At 44.1% G+C, this 23,364-nt stretch overlaps 1 protein-coding gene across 3 annotated transcripts in view; it reads right to left on the minus strand.

Moving 5' to 3' along the window:
* Positions 1 to 226: 226 nt before the first annotated feature.
* LOC101858493 overlaps positions 227 to 23,364 on the minus strand; it is a 31,313-nt gene continuing 8,175 nt past the window's right edge. For all 3 annotated transcript variants that reach the window (XM_005098871.3, XM_005098872.3, XM_005098870.3), the window contains exons 2-6: positions 13,440 to 19,353; positions 11,435 to 12,273; positions 9,247 to 9,960; positions 7,625 to 7,880; positions 227 to 5,791 (exon numbers count right to left, since the gene is read on the minus strand). In XM_005098871.3, coding sequence (XP_005098928.1) covers positions 3,279 to 5,791; positions 7,625 to 7,880; positions 9,247 to 9,960; positions 11,435 to 12,273; positions 13,440 to 19,110 — 9,993 coding nt within the window. In that variant the 5' untranslated portion in view covers positions 19,111 to 19,353 and the 3' untranslated portion in view covers positions 227 to 3,278. The remainder of the gene's footprint in view (positions 5,792 to 7,624; positions 7,881 to 9,246; positions 9,961 to 11,434; positions 12,274 to 13,439; positions 19,354 to 23,364) is intronic.

The raw sequence follows: 23,364 nt of genomic DNA on the forward strand, positions 1-23,364 counted from the left end.
AGTAAGAGTTTTACTGCCCTTGCAACACAAACAGGGCATATAAGTGCTTAAGATTAGAAGTGTTACTAGAGAGAGTAACATTGAAAAAAAAAGAGGGAGAGATAAAAACGATGGTTGTTCGATACGAAAGAAGTAGCAAACCACACAAGAGCGCCCACCAACCACCCACATAAACATGCATTTGGATATAGAGATGTTCTGACATAAGCTGTTATGGATTTTTTTCTCGTTTCTACAAAATGGCAAGTTCCTCATCAGCATCTGCTACTCTTTAACTCCTCAACAAAACAGACTCTGTTTATGAAACAAATGCCAATTCAAATTTGTATTTTTTATCAAAAGTGTTGTCGAAAAATTCACCATCTCCTTTGGAAAGTTTAACCAAAAAGAAAGCACAGTTGCTTGTAAGTAATGTAAGTAAGGCAAAGGCGTGTCGGAGAAAGACGTTGAGAAAGAACCGGTGTAGCGCAACCCACTGGGCAAACTGCCACTCAAGCTGGGCACAGGGAAAAGCTTTCCTCATTCAAAGTGATCACACAGAAAGCATTTGTGTGGCGTCATGGTGAAATCAGGTGTTCATCAAAGTAATTAAATAGGAGAAACCAACATTTTCTGGCCCATTGGGCATTTAAATCAATCTTGGTTTTTTTTTCATGTCATCTTTCTAAAAACTGCATGGATTTTACAGAAAAATGAAAAAAGTGCAAAAAATGTTAATTTGCAGTTCCAACGACACTATACCTTTGGAAGCCATCAAACTTTGTCGGCTTTTTTCTCACTAATTATACTTTGACACAAGGCAATACCAATCTCCTTCAATCGCAGATATCTTGACTTCTATTCAAGATAGATGGGTATTTTTCAAATTAAAACCAAGACAATCGAACAAGCTTTATGATGGTACCATTAACTCCATATGCCCCAAAATTGACGTGCGCCTGATCCCAACATGTCATAAAACATTTCCTAGCAACACATCATGGGAATATATGGATGTACACTCACACACTCGTACCATCGTACCAGGAGTGCTATTTCAAACATTTCAAAAACATGAACAGTAGCTGCAGGATGTACAGCAGAGTCCGCATAAATCAAACACAATTTATCAGAAAACAAGGGTTTACCGAGAAAAAATAAAATCCCCCTATTTATTTTTTTTACTTTCTTTTTGAGCAGCCTCTCTAAACCCAAAACCCGGCTAAACCAAAAAAGAAAATCCAGCAGTCCCACTGACTTCCGTTTCAGCGGACTCCACTGTATATAGTAAATCTTTCCCACATTCTTAAGGCCAGTGGGCCAACACCTCAGCCAGACACGCGGGCCGTCAGGGCGTGGCAGCTGGAGTCACAGGAACGTCACAAGACACGAAGGAAAGGACGACATCCTTGGTACGCTGTTCAAATGTTTTAAGCCCAGAAAGGAAAATTTTCAGGAGAAAGAAAAAATAATGTTTCATTCCCTTAATCTTGTGCTTGCTCCATATATCTTTTCTTGCTTGTTTTCCACATTTAGAATTTGAATTTCTACAAACTAGTTCTCAAGTACATGCACCAGATACAATGGATTGAGAAAGTGCAACAATAAAAATATTTTCAAACGTCTGGCTTACTGCATCTGACCAGCTGGCCCACGACATCTTTTTACATCATTAGGTTTTAAGAAAGCATTCAGCAACATCAAAATCACTTGTCATAATAACATTTTCAAATATGTAGTTATCTTCACACACCTTTAAAAAAAACAAACAAGATTTGACTGTAGCTGTAATAATCTCACCAGTGTTTTTGCAATATCAGGCTTTGGTTTTGCTGAGCCAAACACGTCATAAGGCTATCTACAAAATTTCCAATGGAAAAGACAAAGACTGTGTTGTGTGAGGATTCTGCACTTCCCAATAACACTTTATAATCTGGACAACTGCACAAAATTCGGAACAAGTCCAGAAGATGTTTCCAATCTTTACCTAAAAGTATATATTTTTCCACATATATGATCAGTAATGCCCTTTTAAAAGAAAGTGTGTGCACAAAAAAGTATGAGTAGGCAGATATATATATATCTTTTTTTCTTAATATACATTTGACAAAAGTAAAACAAAGTCCATCATTAGCCAGGCATAAACTAACTTATTGCAGTCTTAATCCTTTCAGAAATTCAATCAATCACAATAAAAGAGTAAACAAATGCAAAGCTAAACAGAGAAATGTACACAAAAAGCAGCATATCCACATGATGAAGCGCAACCGATGCATGAACAAGCATTCCAAGATCAGCAGCGACAGTCTTTCCCCCCACCAGTTTCTGGTGTTCTTAACTTACTCGTTTCTCTCAAAACAAGGAAAAAGTGCTAAAAGTTTACTAAAAGCTGAACAACCAAGGCAATTGCTTGTTATTATATACCAAGGTTTTACTGTACCGCTATAATATATATTGTTTCCACAAAAAAAAAAAACTATTAAAAAATCAGTTCCCGCCGAATCTGACCATAACTTTCGGCAACGAGCAATACTGACCAAAACAACTTCCCAAGTACTCCAGAATAAGTAATCCTAGTCAGGCAAAAATATTCACATCTCTCTCCCTTACTTCAAAAATCTTCAAACTTTGTGAACAAAAACAACTTACAGCAAATAAGATGAAAAAATTCCTTGTGAAAATAAAACTGTCAGGAATCTTTTATAACCGAAAAACTATAAATCTAAAACCAGTAAATAAGAAAGTCTACAATATCAGCTGAAAGCACTACCTGGTTAAAAATGCTGAACACTTCGGACAACCACTGTTCATCATGTCAATCATAAAGAGTGTAAACAACTGAAAAAAATAATAATCATCAATCATCATCCTGACTTCAGAAAATTTTTTAATTCAGACTCCAGTCCCTGGTCTAATATTGATGAGGAAGACAAAGAATCTAGGTGCGCAGCTTCATTTTATTCTTACAGGAGAAAAAATATTTTAAACAAAAATAACATCACACATACCCTGTCTAATTAAAAAAACCAAACAACAGACTATTTTTTAAACATAAACAGTTTTCGATCCCAACGGCAACATTTTGAAAATTAGTGTTCTTTAACCAACTGCACTCTAACCCAAGTTTGAATACCATTGAGTGAAACTTGGGCAGGAGAAAGTGCCTGGATTCTATCCCAGCGGCAACATTTTAGAACTAAGCATGCACAGAAATGGGAAGTTTTGCACACATTCTTTCACATCCGGTTCCACATTGAGGCACACATATGCCCATGTCGATCTGCTGGAATGGTATCAAGCTATTTTTGAGATTTCTGACTGGGCAGATGATTGACTTCTTGTGACAGGCTCTCAAATTTTGGCAGAGGTGTGAACGACATCGGCGCAGCCTTCTCCCCGCTAGTGTACCCAAACTCTTCCTGTGGGGGGACTGCATTGTTTGTGGAGAAGGGAACTGCTTGAGGAAACTGAAGGGGAGAGGACATTCCTTGTTGAACTTGATGATGAGGAGAGGACATTTCCTGATGAACTTGAGGAGAGGACAATCCTTGATGAACTTGGTGATGAGGAGAGGAAATTTCCTGCTGAACTTGATGATGGGGAGAGGACATTTCTTGATGAACTTGATGATGAGGAGAAGGCATTGCTTGATGAACTTGATGATGAGGAGAAGGCATTGCTTGATGAACTTGATGATGAGGAGAAGGCATTGCCATCGGTGCCCAAGAGCTGCTACTGCCGGGGGACATAGGGTGCTGAGGTGGAGGTACGTCAGACCTCTGGGAACTGCTGCTATACTGATGATGTTGCTGCTGCTGCTGTTGCCTATGATGAGTGCTTGCCATATACGATGGAGGGGGGTTTACAACTTTGTCTGTGTACATAACGGGTTGTGGGGGAGGAGGAGGAGGAGGAGCAACAGTTGTAATCCTCGATGAAGACTCCGGTGGCCCTGGGGTAGACATCTCCTGGCTGTAGTCTACCGCAGCCGCTTCAGGGTAGTTAGCAGACGGAACGTTAAAATGCTGGAGAAGCTTCTTCACTATCTCCCCTGACGACGGGTCCGCTTTGTCTAAAGGAACAGCGTTCTCAGGCATACGTTGGTATTGCGACTGATCCGCTGCCATGTGCGGTAACTGGTAATGTTGATACTGCTGTTGTTGCTGCTGCTGGGGATAAAAGTTGTTGAGAGATGCGCTCATCCCAGTTGCAACTCTTTGGTAATCAACAACTTTCTCTGTTGGGGGACCACTGCCGTACTGATGAAGCTCATGGGACTGATGGGCATTCTGACCGCTGACCATCTGGCTGGAAGCATGCAGACTCGAGGTGCTGGCTTGTGGAGGAGACATTAGTTCTTTCTGACCACCCCCAGAGTAGCCTACAGGGTCCGTGAAGTAGCCTCTGTTAGCCGATACTGGTGTACCCGGGCTGACTAAAGGAGACATTTGTTGCGGGAACGCAGAGGTCATGTCCTCTTGTGCTCTCACACTACCCACTGATTCACTCATGCCCAAACTACGAACGTCCCGATTAGGCACAGAACTTCCAAAGGCTACATCGGACACACGTGTCCTCCCTTGTCCCTCAAAAGGAAATTCTCCACTACCTTGGTGAGCTGCCGACCTCGGTGGGCTAAAGTTAGATATCTGCCCCTCGCCTGGATGGCCACTTGCCCCTGCAACAGCCTCTGCAATATCCTCGTTCCTCTTATCACTGTCAGTCTGCAGACTCTCGCCAATAGGAGAAGTTAATCCCCCTGCTGGCTTCTTCGTTTTTTTAGACCCCCTCCCAGAACTCTCACCCGACTTGTTTTTGGTTCCTGGACGAGCATGAACTTTCCTCGGCATCTGCACTACTCCATCAATCACGGGAAACGGCTGCACTTCTCCGTTTCTGTCATGGATTCGACGATGAGTCAAAAGCGAGCCGTGATGACCAAAACTCTGCAGGCAAATAGAGCACTGGTAGGGCTTTTCCCCAGTGTGAGTGCGCACGTGAGACTTAAGCTCCTGGCTGGTGTAGAAGCCTTTGCTGCAGTACGAGCAGAACTTTGTCTTCTCCTTGTTGTGTCGACGGATGTGTAACACGAGCGTGCTGCGAGACTTCAGGATCGTGTTACACTTGGGACACGCATGCATGCCATTTTTGACAAAAGGGGGAATCTTCACCTTATCAGATGGTTCTACTTTATCATCACCTTCAGGACCCTCATCCAAAGACAGCGGAGTAGTGTGTGTTTTAGTGTCTTTGGAATCGACTGGCTCAGTATTTGCCTGGGTGTACAAAGCCCCCCCTCCTTGAGGTTCAGAGCTGCCAGACACATCTTCTTTACTTTGCACCGGAGGTTCTTCTCGCTCAGAGCTTGCCGTGGCCGAGTCAGAAGACACCCCCTGTCCACTGTCGGTCACCACAGCTGAGTCAGAAGAAGACATCAGGTGCCCACTCTCAGTCACGACACCACTACCGACCTCCTGTACCCCCTGTCCCTCACCCTGCTGCTCCCCACTCTCCTCGCCGCCTTTCTGCCCACCAGACGTGCCATCACCTGGGGTCTCTGGCGGTAACTGCGGCTCCCCAAACTCTTCACTGCGCTTTTTCTGAGCGGCACGTTTCTTCTCGGCTTTTTGCCGGCGCAGCTCCTCTATCTGCCTCTGAGTCTCCTGCTGCTTCAATATCTCCGAACTGTCCAGGTGTATCGGGGCGCCCACACTCTCGCTGCCTGAGCTCTTCCGACCACGCTTGCTGTCCGGGGACTTGAGCTGGGAGCGCCGCTGCTCTCGCGGGGAAACTTTAGACGGGGTCGTAGACACTGAGGAGGAGACAAGGGGAAGTTTAGATTTAGTTTTTGTAAGATTTTTACAAAGCTTGCAACACAAATAGGGCACATAAGAGCTGACAAAAAGAGGTGTTACTTTGAGACTAATACAATCACCAAAATGCCAGTGTGGCGAAGCAGATCTAGCTGTAGAATCCCTGCTTCAGCAGTGCAGGACACACAGGGCCCTGTGACAGGAGATATGGCAATTTCATTGACACTACAGGAGAAGCTGTATGGGCCAACATAAGAACAGAGCAGGGCAGCCCAGTCGGTCGAGAAGAAAAAAAAAAAAACAGAGTGTATTCCTGGAGAGTAACATAACAATAAAAGGAGGAGAGATGATGATGATGATAGATATTTGATATGAAAGAAGGAGCAAACTACACCAGAGCCCTCGCCAACTACCCACAGAAGGGCAGGGGTTGTGTAGGAGGGAAACTAGCTTAATCATGGCAAGCAAAGAATGAGATACCACTAGCTGCATGTCTTCCAACTTTGATGGCTTGTGCCCCAGGCCAACAGCAGCTTAATAATAATGATTATTTATTACAGCTATATAGCTTTTTTTCAGAAGTTGCTCAATGTGCTTTACAATAACAAAAAAGAAAATACAATCAAACCTGCTCTAACAGCCACCGGTATAAGACAATCACCTGAACAAATAGCCACTTCCCATCCCCCCTCCCCCCCCCCTGCGCATTTTCCACCCATAATACAGACACAGAGTAAGACACTTTCAAAATTGTATATCTCAACCCTTAAGATTCTGGTCCCTGATAAATGTTTGCCCGATAAGCGCAATCCCGCGCGGCGCTCCACAGCTGGTCCCTGATCAGTCATCGTCCCGCGCGGGCAACGCATTTCGTTTAGGGCGGGGTCTGCATCTGTGTGCTAAAATGTGTGTGGGTCAGTCTGCTTGTGCCTGTGTGTCCATCTGGAACTTACTGCATTGTTTTGCAACGCGAGGCGTTGGTAGAGATAACAGAGCGTCGTTGAGACGTTCATCCAATGAAATATGAGCATTTTGACCCAGTTAGACACTTGAGGGACTCGAAAGGATATTCAGGAAATAGGACTTTCATCTTTCAATGCAAACACCTTTCCTCACTTTTCAAACGATCTAATTCTTACACCAAACGTTGTTTCCTGATGTAAATAATCATATTTGGTGGTTTTTTAACCATTGTCCTACCAGAGGGAGAAATTTGAGAGCAACTGAATAAAAAAAATATTCGGAAATTATCCCATTTTTTTCCTCTTTCGAACGATAGCTGATAAGCAGCTGTTCGCAAGTTCATTCATAATAGGTGTGAAATCTGGAAAACTCTGGAAAAGTTATTCGATTTGGTGTAACTTCCAATCTCAGCGTCTCTGATCAACCGACGAGGAGATAATTGGATTATTCGTGTGATCGTAACACTTATTCATTGATCGTATCAGTTTGCTGTAAAAGATGAGGTGTTTCCCTGACCTGCCGCGGCACGCTCGCGTGACCGGTGTCTGACCCAGGCACCCCGCGGCACAAGCTTGCGGGCGACGTAAGTGGGACATCTATCGATAAGAGCCCTCTTCCGGTTAACCCCGCAGGACTAGAGTTAATGATATTAATAAATAACTATTTACGCAGAGCACTTCCCGTAATAGTGTGCTCAATTCACCTCACAGTAATAAAAAGAAAATGAAATAAGATTAGTTATTCTTTTCCTCCCTACCCCCTCATCTCTCTATATTTCTCTTCCCACTCCCTCCCTCCAGTTGCCACAACATTACATTGACCAAGACGGTAAGAAAAGTAAAGTATACACTTCAGCAAAAAAATCTTACTGGCAGTAGATCTAGGGGTGGAGCCTGCAGACTCTGGTGTCTGCTTCGATCGCTTTCCCGGCTCCGACAGGCCATGGTTAGTGCGGCGGTGAGCGTTGAGGGAGGAGGCCTGGGAGAACACTCGGTCGCAGTCCTGGCACGGGTGCTTGCTGTCTTTGTCGTGCACCCTCAGGTGCCGGTAGATGCTGGCTATGCCGTACACCTTCCCACAGACCAGACACTCGCACCGCTTTTTCTGCTCCTCGTCCGTGAACATCTGAAAAAGAACATCGGTTTCGAAATTAGTTCAGTTTTAGTTATAGTAAGAATTTCATGGCACTTACAACACAATTAGACCATACAAGTGTCGGAGATTTGTGATATTACAGTATAATCCACTTCTATCGACATGCTTTGGGAAGTGGATTTGATGGCGGTATATAAAAATGTCAATAAATGAAAATATAAAGAGAAAGAGGAAAAAACAAGGGGAGGGCAGCGGTAAAAAACAACACTACTTTTTAAAGGTGGTTGCTTCCATTGATTCTTGAAACTATCAAGAGGTGGCCGGGGGGGGGGGGTTGGAGTTACGGCATGAAAATATAAAGCCAAATCAAATAGGGTTCTTTCACAAAGCACAGTGAAACTAACAAGAAGAAGCAGAGGGGGGGATGGAGTTACGGTACCAAAGACAGAGCAGCGCAGGAATGAACTTCACACAGGGCAAACTTTGTTGTAGCATCCTTGTAAAGCCTGTTTATGGCCGCTTGCTGGGGAAAATGGAAAGGCCAGGCACTGACTCACTGACCGCGGCATTTGCCAGCAACAGACTGAGAATGGGATGGGGAAGGGGAGTGAGCGATCAGGAGTGGGGGTAGGGAGGTGATGCCCAGAGTGCGAGATGCTCACGACTGTGAGGCACTGTACTGTGTTGGAGACTACACTGTGTAGGCCCTATATGACCTACTAAAGCCTGGTGTGTTATATTAGGTGACTTGGCGGGTATGTGGACTTAATGAAGAACTAAAATGTTGAAAGTAAGCGTGGCTTTTTCCCCCATTTATGTTCGTGGGCTTCACCAGGTACCCAGGAAGCAGGTCAATAAAGAAGAAGGGGCCGAAAAAAAGTCGATATAAGAGAAATTGTTTAGTGAAGCTATTCAAGGAAAAATTTCGTAATCGGAAAATATGTTGATATGTCAAAATGTCGATAAATCGGACGTCGATGTAAGTGGATTATACTGTACTACAAAGTAACACCCAAAGAAAAGGTTTTAGTGTTAGTTTTAGTAAGAGTTTTACGGCACTTGCAACACACAAAGAAAAGGAGGAGAGATAAGAACATAGATGTTTGATAGGAAAGAAGGAGCAAACCACATTAAAAAAAGGTGTGTGCATTCATAAAGACCTATCTGAAATACCAACAGACATAATATGGTATGCCCTCATCAATCTTTTTAGCACACTTCTCTTCTCTACACAAGTCAAGGAACAAGGGTCTGCTTTGCTACTATTCCAACAAAGTTTTTTTTATTTTAAAGAAAAAAAACACACAAAAAACATGTCTAGGAAACTGATGAGAGCAGAAAAAAGAAAATTCCCACTATGAGAAAATTAACTTATAAATACCACAGATTTCCTTACCTTGTACAAGTGTTTTCTTTCCTTTGGTACAATTTTATTTTTCTTCACTGCTGAGTCTGCCTTGGCTGGAGTGGCGTCACCTTCCTGCACCGGTGTCACAGATGTCATGTCTTCCGTGATACTAGCAGGCGGGACAACGCTCGTAGCTGCCCCCGCGGACAGCCGAGGAAGGTCTAAGGCCGTTGACTGACCAAGGATAGGGAGCCCCAGATTTTCATCCATGTCTGCTAGGGCTTCATCCCCAGCATCCAGATTAACTGTGTGCACGAGGTTGATGCTGTCTTGCAGAGAATTTTCATGGCTGGTCAAATTGCTGGGGCTGGCATTCTCTTCGTAGGCCGTCACAGCCGAGAGAAGGGTGTTGGGTGACAAAGTCTGCCGCAGACGACTTTCCAGATAAGCGAAATCCTGCTGGGCCAGGTTAAATCCTGCCAGCTCCTGACTGAAGCTGCCTGGGTTGGCCGAAATCTGCCGCAGGAATCCCTGGATAAAGTTGTCTTGTCTCAAGCTGTCCGGGAAGTCAAGCTCATTCTGCACAGTGGAGCTGAAGAGGCCGTTGTTGTTGATCTCCGGGTCTCTTTGGCTGGCCGGGTACATGGGAGTAGCAGGGAGGGAGGAGGACGACTGGTCGGCTAATTTGGGAGTGTCTCGCGTCGAATTGAAACCTGAGGGTGCTCCTGAAAAACCCATCTGATTCACAGGTGGATTGTAAGACTGTTAGACAGAGGAAGGGGGAGGGAAGATGTTAATTTTGAATTTAAATACAAGTTGCATGGCACATGCAATACAAACAGGTTACATAAAAGCTAAATATTAGAGATGTTACCAGAGAGTAACAGGATACAAAGAAAAGAAGGAGGCATTTATAAGGACAAGAGATGCTTGATAGGAAAGAAGGAGCAAACCACACCAGAGAACCCACGAACAGGAAAGGTCAAAATAATCCAGTATTTGTTTATTTTTTGTAGAGGTTTTACGGCGCTCGCAACTGCATAAGATCATATGAGCGCCAAGGGGTGGATGTCAACAGAGAAGTCTTTACAGGGAATCAGACTTATTCTGCTCACCTCTCTAGCTTCAACAGCACAAAGTCTGCTTCAACTATCAAAGCACCCCGGAAATAGCCGGTCACAAAAGTGTAACAAACATACAAAAGAAGTAGAGGAAAAAAGTGATGATAGTAAGGATTAGGAAAGAAAAAGCAGCAGTTCCCTGTTGCAGTTCAGGCAGTTATGAGCGTGACATTGATGAATCAGCAAATTTGCAATTACAATTCTACTGTGCATAAGAACTCGAGATGTTAATTTCCCCCCCTCTGGGAATGACCTAAGGACATTTCAGTCAGTAGCACCGCCCCGATAATCCAGTACTCAAAAACATGGGAGTAAAAAGACTTGAAAAGATGTAAACCATATCATAATGATCATCTACACAGGAGTTCTTCCAAACATTAATGTAAGAAGGAAAACAATCCTTCACCACTGTTGTCTCCATGGAACAGACGTACCTAAATACATGGTGTCAGGAGTTCAGCACAGAAAAAAAACTCCACAAATCATTCTCCATGATCCAAGGCTAATGCAAACTAGTGCCATTGGTGTCATGTATGAACAGATTAGCTGGCAATTTCGTGCCTAAAACTCTATCAGTTTTGTCTGGACTTTGTTATGTGGGTTGCATAGTCAAGTGGTTTTACTTCAATTTGACACAACAAATATGTTTGACATAATTTGGTGAATACACAGCTAGAGTCAGTCATTATCGATACATTTTCTTTCTTTTCAACCCCATTTATCATAACAAAATTTCTTTTATATCTTTCTGAAAAAGTTCATGCCACAAAAAATTGAATGCTCGTCCTGAATTTTGGCCGTGTACAGAACTTATATAGGGTGTCCTTTTCAAAGATATTGTCAACTCATTAGGCATACAGTAGTATCGTATGAAATTTGATGGCTTCAAGGCAAAAGGGAAGATCAGCAAAGAGATGGACAGACTGAGTCAAAGAGACCCTTCATAGGCACAATATAATGATCCAAAAGCAACCCACCTAACCCATGTCTGACAATTACATTTCCCCATCGACAGACACCTAATCGTAAAAGAGGACAGGAAAAGTCCAAAGTAAAAGTAAGTCAACGCATTCCAATAAACAATACTCCAGTCTGAGCACATCATCCATACGTACTATAGCAGAGTTCTCCATCGGGGCCACAGGCTCGACTCTCTGGTTCAAGCCCAGCTGCCGATTGTAGGTGGGATCGGAGAAAAACTCTTTGCTCCACGACTCAACCGTGATGGAGGCCACAGAGGAAGGAAGTGAGGCCCCATTCCAGGCGGACGAGTCGTGCTGGTGTTCCGAGGTCGGTCGAGGTTGCGTGTGAGAGGAAGTCCACTGCTGGGGCTGGGAAGACGTCCCGGGGGGCACTTTATGCATCTGGCCCCGAGACAGGGGAGAAGGCGATTGCTCATGTAGTGATGACGATGAGGTGGGTAACCCTGTGCTGCTCTGGTTGGTCGACATGGTAGACGGAGGTCCCTGCTGTCTGGTGTTGGAGCTGTAGAAGCCTGCCTCTGAGGAAGACAACAGAGCAGCTGCTGCCGGTTCGTGCGGGAAAGAGGAAGTCCCCACCCTCGGAGCAACGGTTGTTGCGGAGATCGGAGCCGGGGGTTGAGGAATCCACGTGGAGGAGGGTGGAGTGAGCTGCGAATGTCTGCCACGTTGGCTCCATGACGAAGTCGGGTGAACAGATGAATCGTTTCTTATGTTAGATGTCGTCTGAACTTCCTCTCTTTTCGTGGATAAATGAGTTGAAGTCTGGCTCCCCCATCTTTTAGACTGAGGCAGCTCAGCAAACGATACATCAACACTAGTGGAGGTGCATGAACTGACCACTGCTGCGGCCCCGGACTGTTGTGGCATGGACAGTTTCCCAACAGTGGGGCCCAATATGAAGTCTCGGGGCAGAAGGATGCGGTTTCCGTTTCCTCCAGGTACAAACAATCCATTGATGGGAACCATAGAATCTGAAAATATGACCATATATATGTATATATTTACAATTCCTGAACAATTTACAAAGAACAAGCAGTCTATCGTCAACAAGCTGTATCAACATTGTTTTAGATTTAGTGAACGTTTTAAGGCATTGGCCACATAAATAGGTCACATAAGTGCCAAAGATTAGTTGGGGTTTTTTTTTAGTTTAAGTAAGTGTTTTACGGCACTTGCAACACAATAAGGTCATATAAGTGCCGAAGATCAGAGGTGTTGCAAGAGAGCAACAAACACAAAGAAGAAGAAGGGGAGATAAAGACGATAGACATTTGACAGGAAAGAAAAAGCAAACCACACCAGAGCACCTCCCCAACCACACACAAAGATTAGGTGTTACTAAGAGTAGCATACAAGAAAAAAACAACAACAAAAAACAAGAGGAGATTTAAGGCTGATAGATCCAGATGTTTGATAGGAAAGAAAGGTTGCAAGTTCCACAAATAATGTTTTTAATGATTAAAAAAATCCAGGAAAATAGTAGGAGAACAACATCCAAAAAATTGTTTCCCTTTCCTTTCTTCATTACATTGAAAAAATAACAATAAACCATGAACACTCTACAATATGGCAAAAGCATTACAAAGACATTACAAAACAAATGTGACACTCAGCTGTTTCAAAATTTTTTTTTTCAAAACCCTCAATTTTCTCAGAACTGTTCGTTTGTGACCCACTAACTTCACAGTGGCTGTAACTTTGGAACCAAATTAGCTAGACTAATACCATTTTCACCACTTGTAGAGCTTAAACATGTCTTATATTAGACACCCATAGCATTATATACTCAAATTATGACATGTGACCCTTTCGCGTATAGCTACATATTATATCATACTTGTCAATAGAGAACACATCTGGATTAAACAGTAAAGAAAAGAAATTATAGCTAGATAATCTTAACTCTTTTCTTGCAATGATTAAGTACCATGTATAATGTCAGTTCATAATTGGCCCATTATTTCAAAACAAAACTCATTAGAAAGATACTCCTGCACAATGACAGGACTGAAATGAAGAACCTGTGTAATTAACTTATGGGAGACAATAAAACAATTATCATTCACAAAGAAGACCAAATTGAAATTATCCTTCTCTATCAAAACCTAAAGACCTGACTTCACACAAAGCAGCTCACCTGTGATGTCTGGGACTTCCTCGTCCAACAAAGGCACAAGCTTGTACAAGATCATCTTGCTCCCATGTCTGGTAGTTCCCCCATCCAGACCATCAACTGACCGTGCCGCTGTATCTGGCTTTGCTTTCGCATTCTCGTCAGACAACTCTGAATGCTCCGCAGTCCAGATCATGTGATCGTCTCCCTGCTTGCCTCCATCTAGCTGGCCCGAGAAGAGACCAGTTTCAGGATCTAACATGCTCGTTGTTTCCAGTTCATCCTTAGAATTGCTCAAACCGTTCGAGTCCCTGCTTACATCAATCTGTGTTCTCTCTTCGGTCGCCTCGTCCTGTTTGAGATGCTTCTCCGAATGACTTTCGCTGATCCCCGACATGGAGTCAATCTCTGAGTTGGAAGGAGTAAGGCCTGCTTTAACCAGAGACATCTGGTCTCCTGTGGAGAGACTTTCTGAACCATTTTCACGACTTGACCTTGATGTTCCATCATCGTTATGGTTAGCCTTCTTTTTGGTATTCCTTTTACTCCTCGTGGAAGGAACAGAGTCAGAGTTTTTATTCTTTATCGAAGGGCTGGGGTCAGAGACACTGGCATTTGAACTTTCTCGGTCGGAGATAGACTTGTCCTTTGTTCTCAAGCTGTGCCTCAAACTTCTCTCTGGTACAGTTGCACTACCGTCAGCTTCCAAATCTGGCACATCGGTAGACCAATCAGCCTTGTTTCCCTTTTGCCCCTTTTCTGGAGAGTTCGATCTTTTCAAAACTTTTCGTGCCCGTGGTAACTCATCCACAAAAGGTGCTGGTAGCTGGCGCTTACCACTAGACACTGGAGATGATTTGGCTGACTTTTGAGGATGGTCTCGTTCACTTCGCCGTGTGGTGATAGAGGACCGTGACACCAAACGTCTCGCTGCTCCAATTCTTCGCCTGTGCCTTGATGAAACTTTTGATTTGAAACGAGTTGAAGAAGCAGGGTTAGCAACTTTCTTCTCCACATGTTTGCTATCCTTCCTCTCAGATCCCTCCTTTCCACCAGTCAGTTTGTCTTTTTCAGCTGTGGTTGCAGTCGTATTCTTTTTACCAGAGGCTTCAGTTCTCATTTCATCTTTCTTGTTGTTGGATCGAGTGCTCAATTTTGAGTTAGAATCTTGATCTGTCTTTTCATTTTGCTTGCTGTGTCTGGTGATAATTTTTTCCTGATTACCCAAGGGCTGAGCATCATTTGACGACTGACTTACGGAGCTTCTCCTCTTTGACCTCATACTTCGGCCGGGGGCCTCCATCTCTACCCCACCCTCCTCTTTATAGTCTACTCGCCGGGACTGTCTTTGTGGCCTTGAACTGCTCCTTCGATTATCATCTTTTTCCCTCTGCTCCTTCCTTACAAGACGCTGTGAAATCCTCCTTGAAGAGCTTTCAGATTCACTGTCACTCTTTGAGTCATCACCCATTTCATAATCTTCATCCTCTTCTTTCGTAGATTTTTTGGCATTCTTCAACCCTGTTTTGTTAAACAATTTTCTGTTTTTGTCTGGTTTTCCCAACTTTTTATTTCCACCGGGCTTGTTCCTAGGAGCGTGTCCTTGTTTATTTTCAACACCACCTGGTTTAGAAAGTTTACCTCCCTTCAGGTTTGACTTGAACGGTTTCTGGTTTTTGCGATAGGGTGTGTCCTCCTGTTCAAAAGGCTTCTTTGGTTTTCTCTTCCTTATTTCTCGCCGTGGAGTTTCCTCCTGACGAACAGGATGAATATTCGATTTGCCAACCTTCGGTGGGTCGGCATCAGAGGACAAGCTGCTGGTTTTCTTGGTGATGACTGTCGCTGGTTCCTCTTTTTCCCTACTCACAGCATCTCCTGCTGGGCCGTCCTCCGCCCGCAAAGAATCGAGTTTGCTTCCCTCTCTAGACAGTTCACTGTCAACATTTTCCTGTCTCAGTGTTGTGCTTTCCCCCTGACCTGAGACGGCCAGTATTTCACTGGCGATCTCTGACAGAACCTTCAGACCACCCTCATTCTTTCTCATTTCTTGGGTGGGAACGGAAGAACTAGTAGAGAAAGTCCTGCCGGCCTCCAGCCTCGCTGGAGAAAAGTCCCCTTGCTTGTCTTGAATAATCGGAATGTGAGATTGAGCTGACGGAGCAATTGGTTCATTGTGAGACCTCTGCTGAGCCTGGGCACCATGTTGTCCCTGTTGAAGCACAGTACTGTGCTGTCTCTCCCCGCCAGAACAGCTCTCGAAGAGAGATTGAATGAGGCTGTTCTCCTTCTCCATCAGAGTAGGCTGACTGTGCAACTGTCCTACATGAACATTCTTTGGCACTGTCTGGGAAACAGTTTCGCTGTGAATTGACGTGGAATGTCTCTCTCCTCTTAGAGGAGCAGACTGTGCAACAGAGTTTACAAACTGTTTGTCTGATGGTGTATTGTAGTTTTGAGATTGGACACCACTAGATTCAGTTCCCAGAGCTTGAAGTTGCTTTACCTGTGAGGGGTGTGTGCTTCCCCCTGCAGATTTGGTAGAGAATGAGCTAAATGTTCTTTGTGGCTTTTCTCTCTGACTAGGTAACTCTTGCCGAGTTTCTCGAACCTGCCACACAGAGTTGGCCGTCTGAATTGACGGAACTGACACTGAGGGTTTTGGTCTAAAGTCCTCTGACAGGGGAGTCACGGGGTTGGAAAGACTTCTAACATGGGGACTAGGGTTGCGCTGTGGCTGCTCGGGAGGGCGATGGTGAATGACCTGTTTCGCACTGAACTGTTGTGAATGCATGGCAGGCGAGGAAGAGATGGAGGACAACTGTGTGTACTCAGGAGGAGGGGAGGATGGGGACTGCAGATATTTCACTGGGTCGTAACTTGCAGAGGAAGAAGGGGATCCAAACTGCGAGGGGAAAGATAGAGTAAAACCTGCACCATCCGAAGACAAAGAGTCTGGCCTACTATGCTGAACCGGGTCCCTGAACTGTTGCGCTGTGGCTTCAGCTCTTGATGTCATTTTCATTTCGTACTGACGCTCGCTGCTTGGCAGACGGCACACAGGACCACCGGTGTACTGTTGCGTGGCAGACTGCTGCTGCTGTTGGCTTTTGTACTCCGGGCTTCCAAACAACTGCCCATAACTACTGGATCTTTTACCCACTAGATCCTGAGTTGGAAGACTAGCCCCAGATAAGGACCTATGCGGCTCAAAATTCTGCACCTGACTTTGCCCAACACCAGCTAATCTATCTTGTCTCGAATCCCGTGCACTGGAAAAACCAGTCGTAAAAGGGGAGGTGACAGGAGCACTTGGAGACGGACTCTCACTGGTGACTTTTGGTGGCAGGACGTGCTGAAAGGAACTTGCGGACTGTGATGAGTTGGCAGCGTACCTGGAGGCAGAGGGAGGTCTCATGAGTGGACTGGTGCTGGAAACTGAGAGCTGAGGGGTGGAGGCGGGGCGGGGTAGTGGTGTTACCAGCTGCCTGGTACTAGAAGCAGTAGACCGGGAACCGACAAACGTTTGGGTGGAGGGACTGGCAAAGTGGGGAGGAGTCATGGGCACCAACTGGGGACTAACAGCACATCGTGGGCTAGCAGACTGCCGAGGGCTGGCGGGCTGGCGGGGACTTCCTCCACCTTGCCGAGGGCTGGCTGGGGAATTGAGCCGTCGCGAGATCTCTGGGTGCTGCTGGTGGAGAGGTGACTGAGAAAGTCGGCCCGCGGGAGTCGTGGACACAGTCGTCACGCTGCCCGACTGGGGCAACACGAGCTGCTCGCTAGCCGGAGAGGGCATGGGAGAGAACTGTGCTCGACCACCCCAAGACGCAGATGTTTGGTCGGGGTCAGTGTCCTTTGGCTGCTGCAACAACTGCTCCGTTATTTTCGGCGTGCTTGCAGCAAAAGATGGGGTCATAGCCGGCGACACGTTTGAGAAGGTCTGTTGGTAGACACCAACCTGAGGGGACTTTTGGGCCGCCGTGTAAAGGTTGGAAGCATTTGATGATGTGAAGCCTGTACTCCCAACATGATGCTTGGTTTGAGGTCCTGCTGTAAACTGCTGACGAACATCCATTGCCTGGGTCTGCACCTCCAGATGCTTTGGTACGTTCATCTCAACCCTCGACACAACCACGCCTCTCTGCTCACGGCTCACCCCATGTGAACCTGTGTCTGTGAGTATCTTGTGCAGCTGCTGCTCCTGCATCGGTTCATCAGCTTGTTGATGACGAGGCAGCTGTTGGTGACTGCCTTGCTGCTGCTTGTCCAATATCTGCTGCTGTTGCTGCTGCGCGTGATGAACAAGCTGAAGCAACAGTTGGTGTTTTTGTTGCTTGGGGTCCTGTGGAGGCTGCTGGAGGTTCTGATGGGCTTCGATACTCTTGGCCAACTGCTGGAGCTGGACAGCCTGGAGTTCCGTTGCTGAGAACTGCTTTTGCTGCTGTGGCCTCGACTTTTCTTGACTAGATTTGGCAGTCGCCATCTGAGACACCCCCTGAAACTTTCCTACTTTCCCAGAAAAGGTGTTGCCTGCATAATACCCTCCCTCGTTGCTGACAGGAGATTTAGAGAAACTTTGCATTTGGTCATCAACAGTGTTCATATCATCCACCGATACCTCCAGCCTTTTCAGGGAGGCAAGCTGTACCACTCCCACAGGGATGAAAGCCTCTTCGTCATCATCATCATCATCTTGCATTGCTGAGAGTTCACCCGGTGGAGTCCTCTGAGGCTGAATAGGATTCTGACCCAACAGCGGCGTCGCAGATTCCCCCAAATTCACATTTCTTCCTTGAGAACCGCTGCCAAGAAACACACCCAGCTGGTTTGGAGATTGATCCTTCACGGGGGTTCTGACTGCCGAGCTCCTCACAGAAGTCACAGCACTGGATTTTTCCGATGAACCCAGAAGAAAGTTTTTGAGTTGATGTGAAGTCTCTTCCTGACACTTGAACTGCGAACTGGGCTGTGTATTTGAACTGAACATATGCACAGATATACCAGTGTTACACTCGTCCGTTACCTTTGTATCCATCAACTGCCTACCAAGAATAGATGGGGACTTGCGAAGATCAGATTCGACTCCGTGAATAACGTTAGATGCAACACGAATCAAGGTTGATGTAGACTGTGGCGACTCTCTGTTGACAGACGGCGACTTCGCTCCCCTGCCCGTAGCTGGACTGTGGAGCTCAGCCTGCTCAGATCTCTGTTTGCCCTTGCCATATTCTCGCAGACTGCCCTTCCCACTACTGATGAAGTTGTTGTTATTGCTCTCCGTTTTCTTCCCCACTGTTTCAACCAGACTAAAAGGCAGACTGGCCACTGTAGAGACACTTACTTGGGGTCCCACCACTTCCTTGTCATTTTGCTCTTTTCGATTTCTTCCTGCATTCACAACAGAAAACTGTGCAACCGACTCAGTAGCTGAAAATGAACCAGCCGCTGAAGACCTTGAGATCACAGTCTCCCCTTGCCCGGCATCTAAATCCAAAAAATTCCGACTCTGTTGACCATCTGCCTTCTGAACAGTGCCAGAAAAACTACCAGGGCCATGATCAACCTGCGACACCAACTTGATCTGATTTCCCAGAGTGGAAATGTAATGCCTCTCAGAGCCGGGGCCTACAGGACCAACGTTTTGAGCTTTCCCCGCAGAGAAATTTAGAGAGTTCTCTTGGGATTCCTTCTCCATGGCAAAAACATAGAACAATTCACATAAATTCACACAGCATATTCAATTCTTCAGTTTGCACAAAAAACTTCCTCTAAAGGATTTGCATCAATCCAACATTTTCAGGAAACCAATCATTAGATTGAAACTGTTAGTGCAGGGGTCCTCTTCAAGAAGACCTATCATTATGCAAAGCGGATTCTACTGAAAAGAACAAACTGGCTGAAATTCTAGAACTGCAGCAAGATTTCTCTCCTCGGTCACCTGAAAAGAGACCAAAATTAACAGATGAGAAGCATGAACATAAAAATCAAATACGTACGTTTGACGCCCCTTGTGGGACCTTTGAATTTAGTGTTCATTTCCCAAATAAACAGGCCAAACGGGAAAATTTGTGTTAACTAAATGTGAAGTTTGGTGTGAGACATACAAGTCCCTTGTGAGCAGTACAGGCCATCACAGGCATTAACAATGGGAAACAGAATCCACCTTTACCTGTTTCTCTGGCCTTAATCAGTAATGACGACAGAAAAGGGCTCAAAGAAACGAAACATTGCTAGCAAAGCAAGGAATATATGTGTTTAGTAATACTGCTATACGGAGAGAGAGAGAGAGAGAGAGAGAGAGAGAGAGAGAGAGAGAGAGAGAGAGAGAGAGAAAGGATGTGGGATGGGGAGCAGACACACACAGAGATAAAGAGAATCTTTCAAATTCTTATTTTAGTAGTAAGAGTTTTACAGCATTTGCAAAACAATAAGGTCATATAAATGCCAAAGATTTTAAAAGGTATTACAAGTCTGTGAGATTTAAAGGATGATAAATGTTTGATAGGAAAGATGGAGCAAACCACACCAGAGCACACACCAACCACCCACAGATAAAGAGAAAGACCATATTAAAACGCTTTTTGTTATTCACCCCAGGTGAGAAATAAAATACGATCGACCTCTCACCCCAGGTGAGACTTGCCAGCGTTGGCTATTCTCACCAGTTGTGAAATAAGACCAGTTTTTTCTAATTTTTCAATACTCCCTTCTATGATGATTTTTCTATACTCGCAGTGAGCCACGGCATTTTAAGAACCATTCAAACGGAGAATCAACTTTGTCTTCCATCTCTTTATTCTAAGTTAGCTCTAGATTCTCCTGGATGGCGGGAACGAAACCGTTTCACCTCCCCATCTAACTTATTTTCATCTGATGAAAAAATTGCCTTAAAAGTGGTTCGACGTGATTTATAAATCTCAGGAGCACACACTGCACCTCAAGCATATTATCATTCCGTTTATGATGATGAGCTGGTTGCAGCTGTGTAGTCGAGGAAAATAGATAGCACCTAACGAAGGTCCAATGAGTGCATAGGAGACTGTGTCACTGGGGAAAGTGTCATAAACTTTCACCCCGTTGTCAAGTCTAAGAGAGCGTGAGCCCTTAGAAAAGAGAGAGCGAGTTAATAAGACATATAGATTTAGATCAATAGATCTACTTCTACGTTGTATTCTTTGTACTCTCTCTCTCTCTCTCTCTCTTTCTCTCTCTCTCTCTCTCTCTCTCTCTCCTGCTATTGTAGCTTTCCCCGGTTAATACTAACTGACACTATCTTTTGATTTCTACTAATGCATACTCCTAAAGACCCTGTCATCAATACTATCTCATCAATACGATCAATAATATGTGATTGTCAATGTCTAGGCCTAGATCTAGATTTAGTAGATCGTGAGCCTATGCACCCGGTGCCCGGTACTGGTACACTAGATTTATCCTCTGATCTTATCACTCGTTACCGAAGTGAGACTATTTTTAAATCTAATGTTTTTCTTTTTAAATAATTTAAATCTAGATAAATTATTGAAATACGTTTATCAATACTTAAGTTTGGTAGATAGATCTATATATTTAGATCGACCTAGATCTAGATTCTAGATTAGAATGGGCCCTAGAGTAGGACTAACTAGGACGCTCTCATACTCTGCTCTATCCAACAAGCCCAGGGCCAAGCCATCGGGGCTCAGTCACACGCTCGCTGGGGGCGTGGCCTATTTTATGCGTGCTACGTTTTTTTAACAAAGGGAAAGAGGCAGCTGCAGCATCTTACCGTAGGGAGTAGTATCTTTGCTACAACTGCGCTATTCTCACCATAGAGGTGGCCACCCAAGAAACCCCTGCTGTTTATATTAAGACCTCAAAACAGTCAAATAAAGCAATTTTCAATTTCAAGACGGCTTTCCACATCGCAGCCCTACATTTCTCCCTAGAGGATGAAAGATCCTAAAAATCAACAAAAATCTGTTTCATTTAGCCAAAGTCCCAGTACTTTCTGACTTCACCGTGAGCTGCATGACAGTCTTTCTAGCATTTTATTTCATTTTTCTGATTCAGTTGCTATTTGAGTTCAAAGCCTGTCAATAAGGCAAAGAATACAGACAGTCTTTCCATAAAAACATTAAGGCCTACACTTAAAAACCTAATGTTGTCTTGTTGTCCCAATAAGTCAATTTCAACCGACCAATTTTCAAAAAAGTAAAAAAAGCATCATCATAAAATAATATTTATATAGATTATATATATATATAAAAATATATATTCATTGCTTGTGGAATATATTGCATTTTTTTAAATTGTTTATAATAGCCTAGGGTAGTACTACCTCTTTTAAAAAGCTGTGGAATAGATTAGCCTTATAGCCAGGAGCATAATAATAAATAATTTGGAATAAAAATAATTTATAAACACAAATATATATAATCTCTATATTATATTTGTGAAAGTTCATCACTTTGGCCGCCCAAAACTTCCGAACCATTTAACTTTCGAATTTGACAAAATTAATGTTGGTTCAGAATCATTTAAAGAATGCAGTTTTATTGAAGAGCCTGAAGTCACTGAAGTTTAATTTTCAGTTAATCATTAGTTTCGTTTAGATCCAATTTGATGAAAGTGCGTCTTTTAAGACGCCATTGCAAACAACATAGCTGCCACTCGAGAATCTAAAAAAAGGAGGACATTCACGCAAAGGCGTAGATCTATGTGCCCTTTCCGAAGGCTGGAGTAAAACCATGAGATCCAGAGGCAATATACTGGAACATCTATGTTTTTTTAAGGGAAAAGTGTCATATATTTGTTAACCATACTGAATTAAAATGTATTTTAAAAAACAAAAAACAAACAAAAAATCCCCAAGACAGAAAGTTGACTAACAATAATTTGACCCAGTTTGGTGACTATAAATCCATTGTTTGTTTGCCAGCTAGTGTCTTATAAAAAGATTTATTTCACTTTCGACTTGTGCAACGATGTAGAGCAGTACCGGTACTGGATTAAGGAGGCAACACCTTTGCCACTGAGTGACTGTACTACGAGATTTACATTGCACCAAACGCAAAGTGCAGCACCCGGCTTGTTCAATTTTCTAATGAACTTTTGAAGTCGTACACCGTCTGCTTCTTTCTCAATCCAGCTCCATTTATTTTTGCATTCTGCATCAAATTCTCTCGAATTTCTGCCGTTTTCAATGACAACTCAGCGCGCCATTGTCCCAATGTACAATCGACACTGTCGCTCCACAATAAACAATGTGAAACTAACGCTAGACAGGCACAGAACGGAAGCTATGGGCGGACATGCGCAAGGAGTGTTTTCGTCTCACTCCCGGTTCGGTGTTTTCCACGTGTAAAAAAGTATCGCAATTTGCAACCGAGAGCGGTCCAGCGGAGGAAGGAGGAAAGTAGCAGGAAAAGCTAGATGAAGCGGAGTTTACGCTATTTAGCGGAAAAGTGGCAGCTATGAAACAAGAGAGGTTTCCGTTCACTAGCCGAGCGCACTGTTCCACAATGACTTGACGATCGATTCATTTGATTTCATTCATAGAAAGGGGGCCCAGCTAGTAAATAATAATTAGTGTCTCAAAAGTAGACTATAAATTATAAAAAGCAGGCATGACCCCAACTTCCAATAAAAATTATCTCAGACCTTTTTACTTTGATGAGAACACTTGCTCAAATTCATAAAAGTAAATATAAAGCAGCTGGCAATCATTTATTTAGTTTTAAGTTTTAGTAGAGGTCTTACAGCACTCGCAACTGCATAAAAGGTCATATGAGCGCCAAGGGGTGGATGTAAACAGAGAAGTCCTTACAGGGAATCAGACTTACTCTGCTCACCTCTCTAGCTTCAACAGCACAAAGTCTGCTTCGACTATCAAGGCACCTCGGAAATAGCGGGTCACAAGAGTGTGACAAACATACAAAAGAAGTAGAGGAGAATGACAATAGTAAGG

Source organism: Aplysia californica, unplaced genomic scaffold (assembly GCF_000002075.1).
Source record: "Aplysia californica isolate F4 #8 unplaced genomic scaffold, AplCal3.0 scaffold00195, whole genome shotgun sequence".
In the NCBI taxonomy this organism is placed as follows: domain Eukaryota; kingdom Metazoa; phylum Mollusca; class Gastropoda; order Aplysiida; family Aplysiidae; genus Aplysia; species Aplysia californica.